Below are 22,368 nucleotides of genomic sequence, written 5' to 3'. Positions count from 1 at the left end.
ATAGTATGGAGGGATTATTGGGTCAGATTGAAAACTAAAAGTCTAAAACTAAAAGTCTTAAACGAAAACCAAAAGTCTAAGTTTGAAACTAAAAGTCTAAGTCGAAAACTAAAAGTCTAAGTCGAAAATGAATTTGGTATTTAGGATTGGGCATTTGGTAGGGGTGTAACGGTACATGTATTCGTATTGAACCGTTTCGGTTCGAGGCTTCCGGTTCGGTACGCATACAAACCGAACGATTCCTTGGACCATTTTTCCTGCCGACAAAATTCGCGCTGGCGCGATCACCACAACGTTGCGCAACAACATCAAATGGCAAGCGTAATGAAACCGGAACGAAACTGCGCTATTGTGCTTCACGGATCGTTTATCAGTTCGGAGCAGAGCAGCAACATCTGTGCAGCGGGAGCCGATCTCGATCAAGCGTTACAACACAGCGCTAAGAGATCCAGTAAAGAAAACATTTGAGTTCGCCACTGAAGTAATAACATCGCTGCGAGATCTAGTGAGAAGCATTCAAATTTCTCCGTTATTAACCTAGATCTCTATTAGATCAAACAGCGCTGACGTGGACACCAGGAGAAACATTGTGCCGTGAATGAACTAGCAGCTAGTAATACTTTACGTCCACAGACCAGCAACATTCACCATGGATTTAATATAGTAACACTAACTGTAACCAGTTTGGCTGGAATAGTGAAATGCTTTCAAGTACTTCACACATCTTTTTCCAGCACTTCAAAACTCAAATATTATATAAATAAATAGCCTATATGAAGAGTTCAGATGCAAAAGCCTCTAAGTGCCATTTGAAATTTTCTTCTAGAAATTAGAATGATCATTTTTATGAAGCTTGTACATTTAAGTTCAGTAATTTCACTCAAATGACAATTAATAGGCAATCTTCATTGCCATTTAAGTGAAATTACTGAACTTAAATATACAAGCTTGATAAAAATTATCATTCTAAGAAAATTTCAAATGGCTTTTGCATCTAAACTCTTCATATATTTAAATGTTATTTTTAATGTGATGACCAAAACATTATTTGTTCATCCTTCAAAGATGACCCCCATTTATAAACCTGAAAGTTTCAAGATGTAGGAAAACTCACTTATTTAAAAAATATTTTTTCTTTTAACAAATAGGAAATTTCTCTGGCATTTCGTACTTTTTGCTGTATCGAAAACGTACCGAACCGTGACTTTAAAACCGAGGTACGTACCGAACCGTGATTTTTGTGTACCGTTACACCCCTAGCATTTGGTATTTAGGATTGGGCATTTGGTATTTAGGATTGGGCATTTGGTATTTAGGATAGGGCATTTGGTATTTAGGATTGGGCATTTGGTCATTTAGCCATTTAGGATTGGGCATTTAGGGATTTAGGATTGGGCATTTAATCATTTAGCCATTTAGGATTGAGCATTTGAGGATTGAGGAGTGTATGCAAATAAGGAGGCGTGGCCCAAATACTGGAGGCTGGGTTTGAAATGGCTGGTGCGCAGATGCACCTTATGGACAGCAGAGGGCGCTCCAGTGCTAAGGAGCACACTGTAAACCAAACACAGCGAGTGAGCAGGTCTGGAGCGAGGACTGTACTTTATAATGTGATAACTTCAACTTAATGACAGCGTTGTATAGGGGTACTGGAACGGTACATGTATTCCTATTGAACCGAAACGGTAGCCTACGGGCGTCACGGTTCGGTGCACGAATTTACACGGAGAATACACGGTATAAAAATAAATAAAACTCTAAATAGCGATACATTTCGCTCTATTCGCGTCTGGTGTGAACGCAGCATAATAAACAGCGCAAAGTTCAAACTGCAAAGTGTGTATATTTGTGTACACTCGCAATAAAATACAACATTGTGCTTTTGTCACACTCTAAAATCTTGTCAAACTGTAACTTACAACTGTAACTTACAACTGTCACCTCACTCACTCACTCACTCACTCACTCACTCACTCACTCACTCACTCACTCACTCACTCACTCACACTCTCACTCTCTCTCTCTCTCTCTCTCTCTCTCTCTCTCTCTCTCTCTCTCTCTCTCTCTCTCTCTCTCTCTCTCTCTCTCTCTCTCTCTCTCTCTCTCTCTCTCTCTCTCTCTCTCTCTCACACACACACACACACACAGTTCATCGCGCCCGCGCCTCCCCCCCTCCCTTCTCTCTCACCCAACCAAAATCACACACACACACACTCTGAGAGTGAGAGAGAGGGGAGGGGGGGAGGTGCGGGCGCGATGAACTAGGTGTGTGTGTGTGTGTGATTTTGGTTGGGTGACAGTTGTAAGTTACAGTTTGACAAGATTTTAGAGTGTGACAAAAGCACAATGTTGTATTTTATTGCGAGTGTACACAAATATACACACTTTGCAGTTTGAACTTTGCGCTGTTTATTATGCTGCGTTCACACCAGACGCGAATAGAGCGAAATGTATCGCTATTTAGAGTTTTATTTATTTTTATACCGTGTATTCTCCGTGTAAATTCGTGCACCGAACCGTGACGCCCGTAGGCTACCGTTTCGGTTCAATAGGAATACATGTACCGTTCCAGTACCCCTATACAACGCTGTCATTAAGTTGAAGTTACCACATTATAAAGTAGCCTACAGTCCTCGCTCCAGACCTGCTCACTCGCTGTGTTTGGTTTACAGTGTGCTCCTTAGCACTGGAGCGCCCTCTGCTGTCCATAAGGTGCATCTGCGCACCAGCCATTTCAAACCCAGCCTCCAGTATTTGGGCCACGCCTCCTTATTTGCATACAATCCTCAAATGCCCAATCCTAAATCCCTAAATGCCCAATCCTAAATCCTAAATGGCTAAATGACCAAATGCCCAATCCTAAATACCAAATTCATTTTCGACTTAGACTTTTAGTTTTCGACTAAGACTTTTATTTTCAAACTTAGACTTTTGGTTTTCGTTTAAGACTTTTAGTTTTCAATCTGACCCAATAATCCCTCCATAATATAGGAGTCAGAGTATTCTTAAAATTATGTTAATTTATTACACAGAATACGGTCATGACGCATGAGGGTTCTTAAATGATGAACAATAAAATTTTCAAAAAATGTTTTGATTTTTGTAATTAGTTAATTGGTAAATGGTGAATTGTGAAAAGTTAATGGTGCGAGCGGAATAAAGACATGCTATAAGGAACTGGCGACACTGAACTAAATACTTGTTTATACTTGTGTATAATCTTAATGTGCAGTATCTCACTTATCAAGGGTTTGGAGCCAAAGGGGTTCTGAGTGCAGATCACTATAATTGCACTTATGCCCCTTGGGCTCCAAACCCTCAGTATGGTTTCTCTTGCAGAAATACGCTGTTATTAAGTTCCCCCAAGACAACACAGTTGATGTTGTGGCTTCCAACTGGCTTGAAGTTACAAAAGAGGTATTTATAAATAGTAGTAGGAATAGTTCAACTTAAAATAAAATTCTGTAATTTACTCACCCTCAGGTTGTTCCAAACCTGAATACATTTCCTTGTTCTGCTGAACACAAAGGAATATATTTTAAAGATTTTTGTAACCAAATGGATACTAGTGGCAGTATTGACTAACAACATAGTGTGATTTTTTTATTTTCTTTGGGAAATCAATAGTGCCCCATAAGTTTGTATGAACAACCTTTATTAAATCCATTTTTTGCAGCTAATGTCCATTTTGAAGGGTTAATATGAAGATCTGCTCTCAACAGGGTATATTTTGCTACTGGCCAAGAAATGGTTTTACTGCCAAAGCAAAAAAAAGAGCCACTCCAGATACTACCTTGTGGTCTAAACATGTTGCAGTGGTTCTGGTGTATGCAGGTATTTAGGATGTATTAGAAGTTTTCCAACATATATCACATACATGGTTTATACTGTTCTCTTACTGGTCAAACTAATGCTATGTTCTTTCCAGATAGCTATGAGGAAGCCAGACTGAAAGCCAACCAGGCCACAGTGACATCAAACCTGGAGAGCGATGAGGAACCTCCACGGAGACTAGTACGACCTCCAGCTAGATATTTGAGAAAGCTGGATAGTGGTAAATACTTTTCTGAAAATTTGACAGAGGAGAATTTAAAAAAAAATGTCATGGTTGCTTTTAGAGGTCGACCGAAATAGGTTTTTCTCTGGCCGATGCTGATGCCGATATGTAGAAATCAGGGCGTCCGATATGTTTGGCCAATTTTCTTTCACACCACCACCACCAAACAGCGGTTGTCATGTAAATTAACGGCCAGAACACATTAAAAGTTTTCTGTTTTCAGTTTCCTCTGTAGCCCCTTTTTGGTATGAGATGTTGTAACAATAACATATACTGTTAACTAGGTGATGATGATGAAGACCCACCACTACCAAAGATGTCACGTACTGTAAGCACACCTCAATGTGAGTTAATTATTTAAAACCTTTTTGTTACCCAATTACATAGCTGCTTTAAAGGTGCATAGCGCAAGTCTCTGAGTTTTTGCAGAACTATGCCCCCCTCTGGCGACAAGCGAAACTGCCTTACTGTCTTTGTCTTACGTGGAGTTTGCGTTGGGGTTTATAAACTACAAGCCGGTCTATTTGACTCGAGGTGTCTTCGCTGATACGAAGAATCGCAGCGAATACACAAACCTGCCAGACATAGCCAGGGGAGCGTGAACGCGCATGACGTCACGGCCAGTCTCATGTTCCGTCCCGAATCTCTCTTATTTATTTTACTGTACAGGATTATAGAGGCAATCGCAGTGATCAGAGAAGGGCTCATTCAGCCCATCAGGCAATTGCTTAAGCATGTATGGGTTAGAAAAACGGGTATTTTTAACATGAAATGTTGCGCAATGCACCTTTAAATTGTCAATTAAATATTTATTTAAAGTGTTTTTTTTGTTGTTTTTTTCAGTCACCCCAAGACGAGAACATTTTGCAGAAAGAAGAATGAGTAAGTATAAGTTCACTAATTCTTTCCTGTCGGCAATACATTCAGAGAAGACAGAGAATCCTTTGAAAATACAGCATTATGTTCTGTTACTTAATTGGCTTGTCAGTTAAGTAAATAAATACATATATTTCAAGCTGTGGCATAGGGTTGGGTAACGAAACCCGGTGCCAATATGGAACCGGGTAACCGGTATGTTACCGGACCAAATCAAAACGCAGATTTCGGTGCCACTTAAATGCCTCAGCTGTCGTCTGAAATATTTGCCCTCTGGTTCTTCAAAAAGGACAGTATTTGCAGTATATTCAATCGTTTTTGACCTAATTATTTTGCACTGAAATGACACACGAGTCTGTCGGCTCTGACAGCGTTGCATCACGTGCAACAATTTAGACAATTGTTTTTGTAATATGTTCTAATAATTGACAGACACTATCATTTCAGCCGCTCTGTGCAGCTCGCACAGAGCGAGGCTGAACACAGTAGCTCAGCTTCACGGCTGAGACACGAATAGACTATTAACTTAAAGCTTTTACTCTTAAACACAAAAGGCACGTCCACTTTAATAAAAAAAAAAGAGTATTTATTAAACAAACCAGATCAAGACGAGAGCAGAAACTAAATAAAGTGCATAAATGAAAAATAAAGCATAGGGTCAAAACATATACTCATGTCCTGAGCAATAAAGTCGACAATTCCTTCCGTGATATTATTTTTATGTTTGGGATGATAGAGGAGGGAGGAGAAGCACCGAGTTGCGTCTAGGACAACACGAGGTATCTCACACCAGATGCGCACTTTCTCAGTTTATGGGCAGCAATTTTGTTATGTTGAAGGACATTATGAAATTAAGATAATGTCTGCACTATGTTCTGATTGTACTTGACAATTAAATATAATCGTTGTCTGCAGTCAAAACTAGGGATGTCCCGATCCGATACTCAGGATCGGTATCGGCTCCGATACTGCCATTTTTGCGGGATCGGGTATCGATTAGACATCGATCAGATGAGGCCGATCCAAATCCGATATTGTGGGTATAGGCCTACTATTATGTGTTATTGTTAAGCCCCACAAAAGGCACAAAAACATTCTAAAGTACCATAACGTTTTCGTGCACTCTATTATAAGTGTTCTGAAGCCATTATGTGAGAGAGAAATTAATATTTAAGTCATTAAATTCAAGATCACGTAAACTTTTCCCTCTCGCGGCTGTCAGTCATTCTCCATTCAGCATTCAAACAGCGCGTCGCGTTCGGTTACAGTCAATGATGAAACTATCTTCAAGATGATTCAATGTTAATACTATTATACTTGATCTGTAAGATAAAGGTCTATGTTTTCGCATAAAACAACTTTATCTTGCTGGACTTTATTGCTGTAACTCAATCGTGTTACTCTCTACCGGGTGTCGGACGCTGTCAGTTTGATCACAACACTAGTCAGAGCACTATAATTGTTCTTCACGCGCACAGTAACTGAAATTTAAAACTGTTAAAAGAAAAGGCTCAATAAACGATTGCATAGATAGATACTGTATAATACACTGTCCATCAATATGTATCTCCGTTGTGCTTTGAACTTTTCAAAGCGGACTCGACGCGCTGCGTGCTGTAACTCCACGTGGCTTCAAGCGCATCATTCTCCTCTTGGGATGCGAATAAGCGCTTTGTGCCGCACTGTATTGGAGCCTTTCATATCATAATGCAGTGACGCAATTAAAGCTTATTAACATTAATAATTATTAATGTTGCTGCCTCATTAAATAGCTGTGCAATACACTTAAAACATGTCTCAATTTTATAGCAGATTTAGCTATATCTAAAATAATTATCTTTTTCATTTTTGTTATCTTGTTTTTCATGAATGTATTTTACAACAATAAAAAGAGCCATGTGTATTATCCACTAATCTAGTTTATAATAGCATTTTTGTCATAGATTATGATCATATATTTTGGGGATTTGTTGTTTATCTTTATAATGAAGCTGTCTGTATTAAGTAGATTGTGTTTAACACACACAAGAGTGATAATCAGTTTAACACACAGTTATAGAAATTCTACTTGATTTAAAAAACAAAAAATGTACTGGTATTTACAATGTAGAATGCTGCTGTTTAAATTGTTTTAACTTTAAACCTGTTGGTAGCTAGCTAGCTTTAAGTACTGAAGTACCTGTATTTTCTTTCATTTATATATTTCTTTATTTTTTTGTAGTGTTTGAATAAAGGGTGGCAACCTTTCATAATCAACTGTTGTTGTGGACTAGGAGGTATATTTTAGGTGGCTAATTGAGAAAATTGCTATATTTTTTATTAGTTTAAGAATAAAATAAAAATATCGGATTAATATCGGTATCGGCAAAAGCCAAAGCTGCGGCATCGGTATCGGTATCGGAAGTGAAAAAGTGGTATCGGGACATCCCTAGTCAAAACACTTTACCTCAGATCGTCCGTTAACTGAATGAATTGAGAATCTCACCTATATAAATCCGATAACATCAGCAATTTTCATTCAATCAGCTAATTTCTGTGAATGAATGTAAAACTAAATGTATATTGCAGCACATGATGAAGTCAGGATATACATTAACGACGATTTGAGACAAGTATAAAGTCAATTTAATATAAAACTATGTAAATGGTGCTCTGTGGCGCGGCAGGATTTTGAACACGGTCCTGACCCGTTGATGGGCACCGCCGATGTGTGTACACACTCATAGAGAATAATGTGTTTGAATTTTAAAGACATGACACTGCGCTTCTCGGGGTGTTCTGAAGACAGAATGTTACTTGTGAAACAGGGGTGCTCTGAAAACACCCCCATTAGAAATTAGTGCTTTCCACCTGATGAAATTAACACGGCAAAAAATCGACCAATCAGAATTTTGGTCGACCAAGAACATATCGACCAATAAATCGACTAGTCGACTGGGAGATTACAGCCCTAGTTATTAGGGCCAGAGCACAGATGGTATGAGGACCCTATTTGAATTGCTTCATTTATTAGTACTGTTACTGTTATTTAGGTATAAATGATTGTAGTTGGTTTGGGTTAATTTGTTTTATTGTGAATTTGTTATGCTTGTATTTAGCCTACTTATATTTATACAAGTGTACTTTACAATTTTAATATATGGTTCAATTTTAAGAATTTTTTATTTAATTTATATCAATAAAAAAGCCGTGTTAAAAAAAGAGAGCCTCAAAACGATGGTGAATGAGATTAAAGTATCGGTTTAGGCACCAGTACCGTTAAAAAAAAACAAAAAACGATACCCAACCCTAATGTGTCACCACTCAACAAAATAAGTTCTACTATTACACCACCATTTATAGAAAAAAATAAAAAAAGCATCCCTGAATAATTTCCTGGAATCATGTTTTTGGAATCTTGTATTTCAGGTCATCAAAGTGCCAAAGATCCAGAAACACCCATGTCTGACAGGGAAACTCAACATGAAGGTGGAATAAGACATTTAAAGGATTATAAAAGTTTTCTGTTTTCAGTTTCCTCTGTAGCCCCTTTTTGGTATGAGATGTTGTAACAATAACATATACTGTTAACTAGGTGATGATGATGAAGACCCACCACTACCAAAGATGCCACGTACTTTAAGCACACCTCAATGTGAGTTAATTGTTTAAAAACTTTTTGTTACCCAATTACATAGCTGCTTTAAATTGTCAATTAAATATTTATTTAAAGGTTTTTATTTTTATTTTGTTTCAGTCACCCCAAGACCAGAACATTTTGCAGAAAGAAGAATGAGAAAGTGTAAGTTCACTAATTCTTTCCTGTCGGCAATACATTCAGAGAAGACAGAGAATCCTTTGAAAATACAGCATTGTGTTCTGTTACTTAATTGGCTTGTCAGTAAATGAATACATATATTTCGAGCTGTGTCACCACTAGGGGTGTGCAAAGCAGCCGGTATTTGCATCTGTATTTGTATTTGTTGAGGGGGGAAAAGTATTTGTATTTATGTTAGAGTAAAATTCAAAATAGGCCTAAAAATCTAGTTTGGAGTTGACTGGATTGTTGACGGGGGGGGGGGGGGGGGGGGGGGGAGACACACACACACACACGCAAGGTCTCTCCCTCTCTGCCGTGCGCGCGCTACACGGTTTGGATCACAGTATGTTCTGTCTCGCATCCGCGTTAGATTCCGAGAGATTTGAACTAATTTGCGGGAAACAGGGAGCCGCTATCAATAGAGACTTGGGATGTCTACGTACCATATAACTCCCACAAGTGCATACAATTCGACACAACTACACAAGCATTTTTTAACCGAACGTTAACGTTACTCTGTCAACAGCCTATTGTCTAAATTACCGAGCTAACAGAGCTACGTAAACAGAGCGAACATGAGAGCATCCGACTGCAGACGTCAATAATGCAGCGTAATGGAATAATCTCCCGATCAAACTCCGCTTCCCGAAAGTTATAAACTGCCTCCGGAACCCAGTTAAGGTACAAAAATCTATTCAACAAAAATAGTGATGCAGTTAAGTGTTTTTTCGCTCAGCCGAGCCCTCTCTGTTGCTGTGTCTGTGGAGCAGCCTGTGTCAGTCACCTCTTCCTGAACTTCACTCACTCACTCTAACTCACTCATCCGGGCATGCACTGCGGTCTCGTGAGGATACGCAGCTTTTTGATATAAAGTTTTTCTTGTTCCCGAATACAAAGATTTTTTTAAGTATTTGTTCGAAATAACTATTCGTAAAAAAACATGTTATTTGTACCTTTCCGAATACCGTATTCGGGTTCGGCTCCACCCCTAGTCACCACTCAACAAAATGAGTGCTACTATTACACCACCATTTATAAAATAATACATATAAAATGCATCCCTTAATTATTTCCAGGAATCATGTTTTTGGAATCTTGTTTTTCAGGTCTTCTAAGTGCCCAAGATCCAGAAACACCCATGTCTGACAGGGAAACTCAACATGAAGGTGGAATAAGACATTTTAATCATAATACTATTTTCACGTGTAGTAATGTGACACTGTTTGTTACTATTTGATTACTATATTTATTAATCTGTGATGTATTATGATTTTGTAAATGTATAACATATTCATTCTACTTTTTATTGTATTTCTCATTTTCAGCTGAAGTGGCCATAGATGTTCCTGCATCAGGCGGGGAAAACAATTTGTGTGAGTACAAATTTTGTTTTTTTCTTTCATTCAAAAGTTTGGTGCCAGTAAGATTGTTTTTGAAAGAAGTCTCTTCTGCTCACAAATGTTGCATTTATTTGATCAAAAATACAGTGATATTGTGAAATAATATTACAACTTAATAAAAGTCTTTTCAATTTTAACATCTTTCAAATTGAATTTGTTCCTGTGATCAAAGCAGAACTTACAGTGTCATTACTCCACACTTCATTCTTTAGAAATCGTTCTAATATAATAATGTTTTTGTCTTATCCTGAAAAACTACGGTACACCTGTAATAAGTGTTTATATGGGGACTACTTTAGACTGGTTGGGTCGCACAGCTGTGGAGTAGCCCAGTACCTGCCTGACTCGCTATAGACATAAACACAGACAAGGAGCTCTGGCTACAATTTCCTTTTGCAAGACACATTATTCTGTGTCAAAAATTATGGACTGCAGCTTTAAATATAGAAATTATTTTACATCAGTTGAATGTAGATAGTTATTGCACCCTGCATTCTTTTTGCATGTTAACATGTGAACTGTACATTTCAGACAACACAGAGTTGAAGAAATTTGAAAGGGCCATTTTTATTCGACTGGACAAAATGGACCAAAAGCTGTCAGCGATCGAAAGTCTTTTAAGAAGTGGTGACCAGCAAACAGGAGACTTTTCTGAGTTCCTGCTCAATCCTTGCCGTACTACTCAGGAACTGAATGATTTATGCTCTAAAATGCAAGATGGTGAATACAGGAAAAAAACTGTAAGTACATTTAACCGCAGATTATAATTGTGGGGTTTTTATCACTTGAAATGTGCTTTGACATCTATAATGTAATTTATTTATAATTTAAAAACTTTTGCAAAGTGCACATAAATATGCACACGAACACAACATATCAGTTTGCATTCCAAACTTGATATGATAGCCTATTCATCATCAATCTAAAGTCAACCAAACCTAAAAAAGAAAAGAAACATGGCTCAATTTAAAGTTGTACAATACATTTTTGCGCATATGAAGGGCACGAGTTAATTTGAAGCCCCATTTACATAAATAATAGTTTTAAAACTAAATGTTGCAGCACACAATTTTATAGTTTAGAAACTAAATGTTGCAACACAAAGTTAAAAACATTTGGATCCATGCTGAAGGAGATAGGTTTCCGGTTTCAGTTTTGCTTTTAATAAATATATTTACATTTGCCTTTTATAATAAATGTTGTTTATAAAAGAATGCCACAATTTGCTTATTTTGTCTTGTCCTGTTCTGAATACCAATAAGAGGAATTAAAATACATATTTTTAAATATTTTTTTTATGTTCTGGTATTTTGCATTATTTCTGACTATTATATATTATAAATAATACAAATTAGTATGATATAATTAAATTATAAAATATTCTATAATTGAATTATAAAAGGCAACTTATATACCATGGTGACCTTCTGTTTTCTCTTCACCATGCAATTTTCACCTGGTGCATCTGGTTTTCCAGGAAAATGTACTTTTCTTACATAGGCTTACTTTTCAGCAATTGAAATGCTACGTTCACAGTTATACATGGATTAGGAATGGAAGTATATATCTGTCCCAAACTAATTATTGCTTTTTTTATTACAGGTCCATCACCTTAGCCTTCTTGGAGGCAAAACAGCTGGAGACGCCGTCCGGAGGGCCTTAAGAGCAATTGCACTCAACTGTGTTTGGAGCCAGTACAGTTTGAAGGGAAGGAAGGGGAAAATCAGTTTCCAAGACCTTAATATTTGCAGTGTGATCATTCGTAAGTATTACATTTTGTAAGACTCACTGCATTTACACCTGGTATTAAAAAGAGTTTTCAGTGATCTGATCGGCTAAGACACAATACCATTATTAACATTAATGTCACATAAGGTTAGCCTGACTTCGTCATACTCATATTCTAGAAAGAACATGAGTCTGAAACTGATCCATTGGGCTGTGATTATGGGCCGTGTTTCAACTGAACCAGGAAAAAAAATGCCTCTGCATTCAATTGGATAGACCTACAACCAATCAGAGCAACGGAGTAAATGACGCATGTTCTTCATTCATCTTTCCGACCGACAAATGCCTTGATCGCGGTTCTCTGTTCCTCTTTTAAAAGAAATGCGCTGTCGATATCTTCTATAACAGACGTGATGGCGGAATCTACACATGATGTTTCATAAACAAAGTTCGGGAGCAGCACGTTCAAATAATCATTCCAATCAACTTGTCATCAAACAATACCAAGTCTAACGTTACCCTATCAGCACGAGAGGAAGCATATTCACTCTGTCAACTCACCTAACACTCCTCGACAGTTTTCAGCATCTCTCCACCACCCCGACTCCTCACTCTCGGCTTGTTCTTCCACAGCCAGGAATACGGGCGAGTAACGTTAGCCTACTCTGGGTTCGGGCCGAATGCCGATCACGGAGCCCTCTCCTCGGAAAGCACGTAATATACGCATTTATTCTATCTGACTCATTTGTAAGTGAACTCGTGAAATCTCAATTCTCCAGCGGCAGTTATCTGTTGTAAACGAATTCAACCCAAGCGCTCTTCGATGACGTGATGATTACGTACATGCACCTCATCTGTCAATCATCGTATAAAGCCCGCCCTGGCAATTTGATTGGTCCGACCTTTTTTTGGCTGATCATAATTACTCCTCAATGGATCGAGTCCAGACCGAACTTCCCGACCAAAAAATGTTCTGGGCGGGATTCGGGCTGGCATCCAGGCTAACATAAGGTAGGAGTGAGTTCGAAAGCAAATGAAAAGGATAAGTTGGGCAGCTACCATTTTCACTTGAATCCGTGTGTTTTGGTACAACACAAAACTGTTTAATGCACAGGTAGTTCCAAGTCAGTTGAATCACGGTTTTATATTAATGTGCTCTTTAAATTTAAAGGTGCTAGGGATGTATAATATATCGTGTGGCATGCAACAATATAATAAAAAAGCTTTGCTACTGATTCGCTACATTATATTTCTCAGCAACGAGGGGGTTACATCAATATTTTTAATTAAACGCATAGCTTCATCGTTAATAGAGAGAGACACTAAAAAGACACTGGTACAAATCTCTCTTTCTCTTATGAGAATATAAATAAATGCTAATAATTCATTCAAATAAATGTAATCTTATGCACTACTTTATCTCTGTGTCTGATTAAAGGCGGACAGAACATGCTAAACCTAACGAGTCATAACTTGACAAAAATAACCATGATTTTTAGTCTCCAAGTCAAATATTGTGCTGCAAACATCAATAACAACTTTAAATGGTAAATGCTGGCAAATGACCCTAATATAAGTGGGATGATTCACAGCTAGCTTTTCATTACACAATTTGAATGCACGACGCTAAGGCAAAGAACCACCCGATGCAAATCAGAGGTATTCAGCAATATTAGCAAGGATTATGTGACGATACAGCTTAGGGGTGCAACGGTACCCAGTTTGCACTTGTCTAAAGTAATTGGTTACATTTACAAAATAAGCCTACAATAACAGAAGTAAGCCCTGCTGATGAAATTAAGGTTTAAACACTCAGGCTTCAGTTGTTTAACTAGTTTACATGCAGTGAACGTAGGCTACAATAAACCTACTGCATTTATTACTCTTTTATGAATCAGCAATTAATAAACTACTAATAAACGGCAAACTACTTCTTCACTGCTGATGGTTTAGAGGAGAATTACTCCGAGTCGCCCCCTGTCGTTTCACAGAATAGCACAACGGCGAGCGCGTCAAGTATAAACGCCTCGTCCGCTTGGAGAGGTGCGCGCGCAGTCAGCGGAGACTCGCGCTCGTGCAGACGCGTCAAGTATAAACGCCTCGTCCGTTTGAAGAGGTGCGCGCGCAGTCAGCGGAGACTCGGGCTCGTGCGGACGCGTCGAGTATAAACAAGGCTTAAAGCAAAAACTAAAAGGATCAGCGCGAACTCAATGGCAAAACCGAAGTCCCGCGGGACACGAGGGTAGATTGTCCCGTGCAGGGCTGACCGAACGGTCCGGTATTTTACCGTGTACCGTTGCATCCCTAATACAGCTTTATAGTGATATTTTGAACACAGCCCTAACATGCAATGTGCTCACATGCATTTCTGACTACTTTATTTTGGTTTCAGTGATCTGATTGCAAAAATGGGACTTATGTTTGTTAAAGATGTCATGACATTAATTATATTTTTTTAGGTCCATGTTTTCCTAACATTTTTACTGAAGTTCCACTAAACCATGATGTAAACTTATTTTTAGAGGCTTGCCAAAAGATGTACCCGAAGGTGCCCATCAAGGTATTAGAGGAATATATTTCAGACACCTTGAAGTACGCTCCTCATCGGGAATCAAGGGTGAGTAACATTCCTGCATGTTTTCTTTTCATTTTCTGGTGTAATCCTTTACAATGTGTAATGAACCTTTCCATTGTAATTCCATTACATTTGTAAGCTATATTTGAATCTTGTGTGATTTAATATGTATAGTAAGGCAAGGCAAGGCAAGTTTATTTATGTAGCACATTTCATACACAATGGTAATTCAAATTGCTTTACATAGAAGAAATTAAAATAATCAAAAGAAATCAGGATAATTAAAACAAGTAGTACACAAAGTACAACCTAAATAACTTAAGGGTTAACCTTTATGGAGTAGCCACATTGTTGTTATTATTATTAAATGTTTATGAAATGATAAATCACCATTAGTAACATTAGTCAATCTGTTCACTTTACAGACGGAGCATGAAGATACTGAATCACAGACTGGACCTCAGTGCTAGTTTAGAACCAGAACAGCTGTTTCCTGTTCATTAAAATGTTATAAATTTTTTTTTTTTTAAGCTCTAATGTAGCATTTCACATCAGAAAATGATAATAAATGATAATAATTTTCAACGTTTTGATGTTCTGTAAAAGTGTGCAGTTATATAAAAAGTGGGCACATGTAATTCACGTGGCTGTTTAAAAAAATAAAGTTGAAAGAATGATGTAGAAACATTATTCTTAATTTGAATGTTGTATTGTTAATACAATTTTTGGGGCAAGAATGTTCCATGAACATTATACTAACCTTAATATAACGTTCCAGCAACGGTATGCTAACCTTAGGAGAACATTCCAGCAATGTTATGCTAACCTTAAGATAACTTTCCAGCAACATTATGCTTACCTTAATATAATGTTATGTTAACCTTTAGATAACGTTCAAACAACATTATGCTAACCTTTAGATAAGGTTCCAATAACGTAATGCTAACCTTAAGATAATGTCCCAGCAACGTTATGCTAACGTTCCAGCAACATTATGCTAACCTTAAGATAACGTTCCAGCAACGTTTTGGTAACATTACGATACCATTCCAGCAACGTTAAGCAAACTGGATATTTCAACGTTTTTAGAACATTTCAAATCAACGTTCCCACAACGTTATGCTAATGTTCCAGCAATGTTATGCTAACGTTCCAGCAATGTTATGCTAACGTTCCGGCAACATTATGCTAACGTTCCGCCAACGTTATGCTAACCTTAAGATAACGTTCCAGCAACATTATGCTAACCTTAAGATAACGTTCCAGTAACATTATTCTAACGTTCCAGCAACGTTTTGCTAACATTAAGATACCGTTCCAGCAACGTTAAGCAAACTGGACATTTCAACGTTTTTAGAACATTTCAAATCAACGTTCCCACAACGTTATGCTAATGTTCCAGCAATGTTATGCTAACGTTCCAGCAATGTTATGCTAACGTTCCACCAACGTTATGCTAACCTTAAGATAACATTCCAGCAACATTATACTAACGTTCCGCCAACGTTATGCTAACCTTAAGATAACGTTCCAGCAACATTATGCTAACCTTAAGATAACGTTCCAGTAACATTATTCTAACGTTCCAGCAACGTTTTGCTAACATTAAGATACCGTTCCAGCAACGTTAAGCAAACTGGACATTTCAACGTTTTTAGAACATTTCAAATCAACGTTCCCACAACGTTATGCTAATGTTCCAGCAATGTTATGCTAACGTTCCAGCAATGTTATGCTAACGTTCCACCAACGTTATGCTAACCTTAAGATAACATTCCAGCAACATTATACTAACGTTCCGGCAACATTATGCTAACCTTAAGATAACGTTCCAGCAACATTATGCTAACCTTAAGATAACGTTCCAGTAACATTATGCTAACGTTCCAACAACGTTTTGCTAACATTAAGATACCGTTCCAGCAACGTTAAGCAAACTGGACATTTCAACGTTTTTAGAACATTTTAAACCAACGTTCCCACAACGTTCTTAGAACATAATTTTGTTAGCTGGGATGCAAACTGTTGCTTGCAAACTTTGCATTCGACTTTTTTTCTGTTATCTATTTTCGTAAAATGCTGCCACACTGTCGATGTCTTTGACATGGTAAAGGAGGACTGACAGTAAATTAAACGCTCGCAATTAAATTAATATTCAGCAAACCTCCAATGCCTTCTAGTACTTTCTTCAATCTGTCTCCAGTGGGTTGGGCTAATCCAAAAAAGTGAAAACAAGGGGGGTGTTCTGAAGACAGGCTGTTACCTGTGAAACAGGGGTGCTCTGAAATTAACTAATCGACTGGGAGATTAATCGACTAATCGACTGGGAGATTACAGCCCTATGAAAAAAACCCTTAATTTGTTGGGGGGAGAAGAAAAAAAAAACAGCAGGATTGCGAGGCCCCCTAGTGGCGCGAGACCCTGTGCGGTTGCACAGTTCGCACAGCCCTTGCGATGGCTCTGACCAGTGGTCACCGCGAGATGCATGCCGGTTAGAAATGTGTCCGAGTGCGGTACTTGCTCTGATGTCATGCCGATGTATGTCAAACATCTCTCGCGAGCGCAAGGCGCACGTGTCGGATTCTGCAGTCGCGAGCAGTTACTCTCCACCGACTGCGCTGATCAAAAGCATGATGGGAAACGACTTGCTGACGACACAGCTTAATGCTCATTGGTTTAAACAACCGTGATGTATTGTTCCAACGCGTTCTCATCCCAAGGCGTCATATACGACGCTTTTGCCAAAGCGTACATATCCTACAAACATGGCACCCTTTAGCGTCAATATAACACGCACATAGTATGGGTAGGTTTAGGTCTGGGGTAGGGTTAGGGTTAGACCACTAGGAGGCGCCTTCTGCCCCATATATATCTGCGTCTCATATTTACGCTAAAGGGTGCCATGTGCGTAGGATATGTACGCTTTGGCAAAAGCATCCTATATGACGCCTTGGGATGAGGACGGGCTCATTGTTCTCTTTCAAAACGTTTGATTTTAAAACTCTGATATCATGTTTTATGTGTATACGTATGTTATGTGTGAAAACTCTCTGACAGTGCGATATGGGTTATGTGATGTCATTTTTATTAAAAAAATAAAAATAAAAACACATAAAATATTGATAAACACGTATTTGGAATGTAATTGAATAACAAGTACTTTGGGTGTCTTGTTCATTTATTTTCATATAAAAGCAACAGAACTTAAATTACATCCAGTTTATTAGCAACACCGTGCACGAGCGTGAATCCCGTGAATTCCGCGATATCCATCTTTGATCTCACAGGTGTCAGATCCACTGCGAGAAGAGAGATCTGGATCTGTCCGTCTTGCCTGCACTTTTTTCACTCCTCCCCTCACTGCAGCCGCCTACTCTCACATACATTTCAGGCGAGGCAAGGCGCATCTCAATCAAGCCAATTAATTCCCAGTTCGACTTGCTTGTAAAGGCACACCTCTTGCTTTTCGTTTGGTCACACCACAAGGTGTCACTGTGGCCTCAAAGATTCAGCACTGCCACTCTTAGCTCGCTTGCTATGTCTGAGGTTATAAACACCCACCTCCCCCTCGTTACCATATGGACAAATAAATGTATAAATAAATAAATATGGAAATAAATAAATGTATAAATAAATAAATGTAGACATAAATACACATATAGCCTACATGAATAAATGTGGAAATAAATAAATAAATAAATGAAAAAATAAATAAATGTGGAAAAAATACAATTATACATAAATGAGGAAATAAAAGTATAAATACTCATTTTTGACATTTCTTAGTATTTTTATTTATGTATTTTTTTAATATACAGTATTTTTGTTATGTTTTCAAATGTCTTAGTGTATTTTATGTATTTATTTATTTATTATTTTGGCAGCTTTTGAATTTAATACCATAGTCACAGTCTGTCACATCACAGTCTGTGAAAACTAAAAGAGTCAATTTGTGAATAAATTCGCTACCATCTATGTTCGCTACGGCCGGATTTGTGAGCAGGTTCAATCGATTCGTGGAAAAGATCCGATTCAAATAAACGATTCTTTTATGAATCGGACATCTACTACACGCGTTCGTGAGGCGTGGTTTAGAAATAGGAACGCGTCCATTACAGCGCGTTTAGTTGGCGGTGACAGCGCACGGTGGCATATCAAACATCCTCTTCCGTGTATTTTTTGGTCTACTATATAGATCGATCAGTGTTTTTGGCCAATTGCTTTAGAACCATTCAAGGAAACCAAAAGCAAGCTGACCATCATGAACCCGTTGTGTAGCAGATGTGACAAGATTGTGTACCCTACAGAAAAAGTAAATTGTTTGGACAAGGTGAGTGATGCTTATGTTGTCTTAATACAATAAAACTATCAGCTATACGTTTACATAAGGTTAAATTCTGTAATCACACTGTATTATTGGTCGATATCGAGCGAGTCAGATTGATTTCCACTTGCACAATTCAAGTTGTAAACAGTGAATTCCTCCTCCCGTTTTGTATGAAACATACACGGTGCATTCTATTGAATAATGTTTATCAAATCGTGCGCGCAAATCATAGACATCAGTTTAAACATGTTTTGCCTAATTTATCACTCGAGTTGGCTTCACTTTTCAACTTCCTGTATCAACATTCCTATAACGAAACAAACTATTCAGTAGGTAATGCAACATGCTCGGGATTTTTCCAATAGTGTTGGAATAAAACAATTATTTGTAACGAACGTGTGTTTTATTACATGATCTTGATTGATTTCTATTATTTATCTTAACTGTTTAAGAAAATACGTAGGCGTAGCTTTGTTAGCGGTTTACATTCGATGTCTTTTAAAGGCCTGTTGGGGTTAATTGTCCATAAATCAATTAAAGAGAATATCAGATTGTCAAATACGGTACATAGACATTTTTTTATAAGGGTGTAATAGGACTGATGACTGTCTTGTCAGTTTTGGCTTGTTATGACCCCCTGGCACAATTCTGTTATAGGCCTAAACTGCAGTGCACATTTGTTTCAGTTTCATTCTTACTATATTAAGTGGACATTGCTATTGTGGTTGGTTTTACTGTGTCAGCTTAGGCTATATCTATTTTTAATACTCTGGTTGATGACACCACATCCTTTCCGGATGTCACCTGCAGGCCTTGACATGTTTGGTGAATGCGATGCAGTTAAACTAAAGGTTGGTGGTTATTTTGAGGGGTTTTGTTATTGCGGAAAGCAACATATTGTTAGGACACATGTAGCTGACTTTGTGTGTGGTAGATAGATATAATGTTTTTTTTTTTCTGTGAAAGGGTATCATTAAAAGGCATTAAATTGATCAAAAGTGACAGTAAATAATTTACTTTTTTCTTTTTTTTTTCTTTTTTTTTTTAGGTGCACCGATATGCAATTAGAAAATAAATTGCCTAATGATGAGCAAAGTTGAAGTAAAATGATGCATGACTTTCTGGCTGTAGATGAGGAGTGTGGTCTAAGTGACTGCATTGCCAACAATATCATATTAGTGGGAATCCAAATGTTTCTGAGGTGCTTTATCGAGCATTGCAAATGTGAAAGTCTTGTGTTTATGTATGACCACTTCCTCTGCAGTGTCCTGGATTCTGGTAAATACTGCAGAGTACTTGCTCGTCTATTAACCTTTGTGCTGGTGTACAGCTTTCGATGTGCTTTTATTTCAGTGATGACATTGAGAATTGGATGCGCTTTTGCGTCCTATGTTTGTCATTGAATAAAAACAACAGATGTGGAAGAACTTTGCCAAATGATAGACTAGTATTAATGCCACTGATGTAGAAATTATAGGTCTTGGAAAGTCTTATAGAATTCAATGAAACCAGTAGGATCAGTCTGAATGTTTGCCCATTACATTGTTAGGTAAATACGATGTCAGAGTTTATAACAGTGAGATGAGCTATTCAGGTATTGTTGAATACAGAGGCCATGGCTTGAATATTTTCTTGAGAGTCTTTATTTGCCACACAACTGGGCTTGGTGGAATTTGTTAAAGACCCACTCCGATGAAAATAATGTTTTTCTAGGTGTTAACATGTTCTTGTGGCATTTTTCTGATGTTAGAGGACATATCTTGAGAAAAATAAGCTCAAAGTTGTATTTCTGAGTATTTCTACATTCAAATGGCTGTGAATCAGTAGCAGACGCTAAAATGCCGGCTAAAATAGACTGGAGTTGTGACGTAGTAACTCCACTGGGCGTCTCCACATGCGACGTCTTGGAGTGAAATAATGATCGGTGATAACTTTGATTAACTTCGGATAATAATAATTAACGTGTATATAATACTGTTGCCCCACCGGTATTGGGGGTGTAAGCTAGCGGGAGAGACAGAGCTCTCAGCAACGGGCAGGGGGAGGGTCGTCTCCGTGCCAACGGCTCCGCCCACAACGCAGAGGCGAATTGCTAATGAGCTACTGCCGCTCTGCTGAAGCGAAGTCCCAGAAAACGGCACAGGTTTTGTGATTTTGGCTAAAAATGGCATAATCATAATTTAAAGACCACTGGGAATGTTTAAAAATAGCTCAAAATATGATCGGAGTGGGACTTTAAGCAACAATGCATAACATCACCATCTTAAGATACAGGGAAGTCCCCCTGTAGCAACTTGGGGTTAAATGTTAAATGTTCACTCAAAATCACAATGGTGATAGCTTGTTTTGAACAAAGCATTTTGGTTACCGGATCATTAACCACAAGGCTACACAATTACAATCTAGAGATAAGCATCTCTTTTAAACTGGTGAATTCTCTATAAGAGTCCACAAGCCTATAAGTATGTTTCCTGCATTGATTCCATCCTTCTCAGCATTCTAGCTATAGGCTACTCAATAAATTTGCCTTTTCTCTGCTGTTCTTTCTTGTACAGTATTGGCACAAAGGATGTTTCAGCTGTGAGGTCTGCAAAATGACTCTGAATATGAAGAACTACAAGGGCTTTGACAAGAAACCCTACTGCAGCCAGTAAGTTAAAAAAAATTCAGTCCTGGGTCCATGACTTTATTCAGAAATACATGAATTTATTCAGCAATGCATTAAAATGCAATTCATACTAGAGGTCAACCGATTGATCGGTTTTATATATTAATCGGCACTAGGGCTGTAACGATACACCAAACCCACGATTCGATTCGTATCACGATTTTTGACCCACGATTCGATTCGTATCGCGATTCTATCACGGGGGCGGGGCTTGAGGGGGCGGGGCTTGTGGTGAAAAAAAGAGATTTTGAGAGAACAAAAAAAATACCGGTATTTTTATTAAATAACATTAGGAAAAACCTGTATAATCTAAACACCAAAGAACAATAATAACTGCAAATTATTATACTATACGGCAGTGTAGGCTGCTGCTTTTGGGCTGTGTTCTGTACTCCAACTAAATTGATTTCGGGATGGTGCCGTAATATGCATCTGCATGTTGGACGTGTTGCCGGTCAATTGAGGATTAATTTAATGCAGATATTACATTTATCTTGCCTAAATGTTTGCGCTCATTGCATTTTTACAATGGGGTAATAGCCTATTGTTGTTAAGAATTTACACATCACAAGGAAGCTTGATTTAAATTGTTTAATTAAATTAAAAAAAGTAGCACAAATAAATACAATAGAATAAAGATACAAATAAAGACAATTAAAGAGAAAAGTTTTTGAATAGGTCTAACACTAGTATTCATATACAGATACTGAATAAAGTAATCAAATGGAAAATAACACTAGTATTTTAGTCCTGAATAAATTAAATACATAGGCTATTAATCCTGATTCCTTTAACTTAAAGCCATCTTTTGTTGTTTTGACAACAAAATTAATGACATACACATATGGCTGCCGTCAAGGGCTAGTGCATGGATCCTGTGTTCATTATACTGGCATGCGTTTTATGTTTATTAAAGACAAAACCGACTATATTTAGAG

At 37.9% G+C, this 22,368-nt stretch overlaps 1 protein-coding gene and 2 long non-coding RNA genes across 3 annotated transcripts in view; all 3 read left to right on the top strand.

The window, feature by feature from the left end:
• Positions 1-3,262: 3,262 nt before the first annotated feature.
• LOC130087751 (uncharacterized) lies at positions 3,263-4,050 on the top strand. The gene is made up of 3 exons (XR_008807390.1): positions 3,263-3,417; positions 3,723-3,834; positions 3,929-4,050. It is a non-coding gene; the product is annotated as an uncharacterized LOC130087751 (long non-coding RNA).
• Positions 4,051-8,669: 4,619 nt separating this feature from the next.
• Positions 8,670-10,105, top strand: LOC130087859 (uncharacterized). The gene is made up of 3 exons (XR_008807411.1): positions 8,670-8,714; positions 9,839-9,898; positions 10,058-10,105. It is a non-coding gene; the product is annotated as an uncharacterized LOC130087859 (long non-coding RNA).
• An 8,591-nt stretch (positions 10,106-18,696) lies between these two features.
• Positions 18,697-22,368, top strand: part of LOC130089890 (LIM and SH3 domain protein 1-like) — an 89,866-nt gene continuing 86,194 nt past the window's right edge. The window contains exons 1-2 of the mRNA XM_056257508.1: positions 18,697-18,765; positions 21,318-21,412. Of these exons, the coding sequence (XP_056113483.1) occupies positions 18,697-18,765; positions 21,318-21,412 (164 nt within the window). The remainder of the gene's footprint in view (positions 18,766-21,317; positions 21,413-22,368) is intronic.

The sequence above is a fragment of the Rhinichthys klamathensis genome, unplaced genomic scaffold (assembly GCF_029890125.1).
Source record: "Rhinichthys klamathensis goyatoka isolate OS25496 unplaced genomic scaffold, OSU_Roscu_1.1 h1tg000001l_1, whole genome shotgun sequence".
Taxonomy (NCBI): Eukaryota; Metazoa; Chordata; class Actinopteri; order Cypriniformes; family Leuciscidae; genus Rhinichthys; species Rhinichthys klamathensis.
Note: the sequence above shows the minus strand (reverse complement) of the source record. Positions and strands in the feature narration are given on the sequence as shown.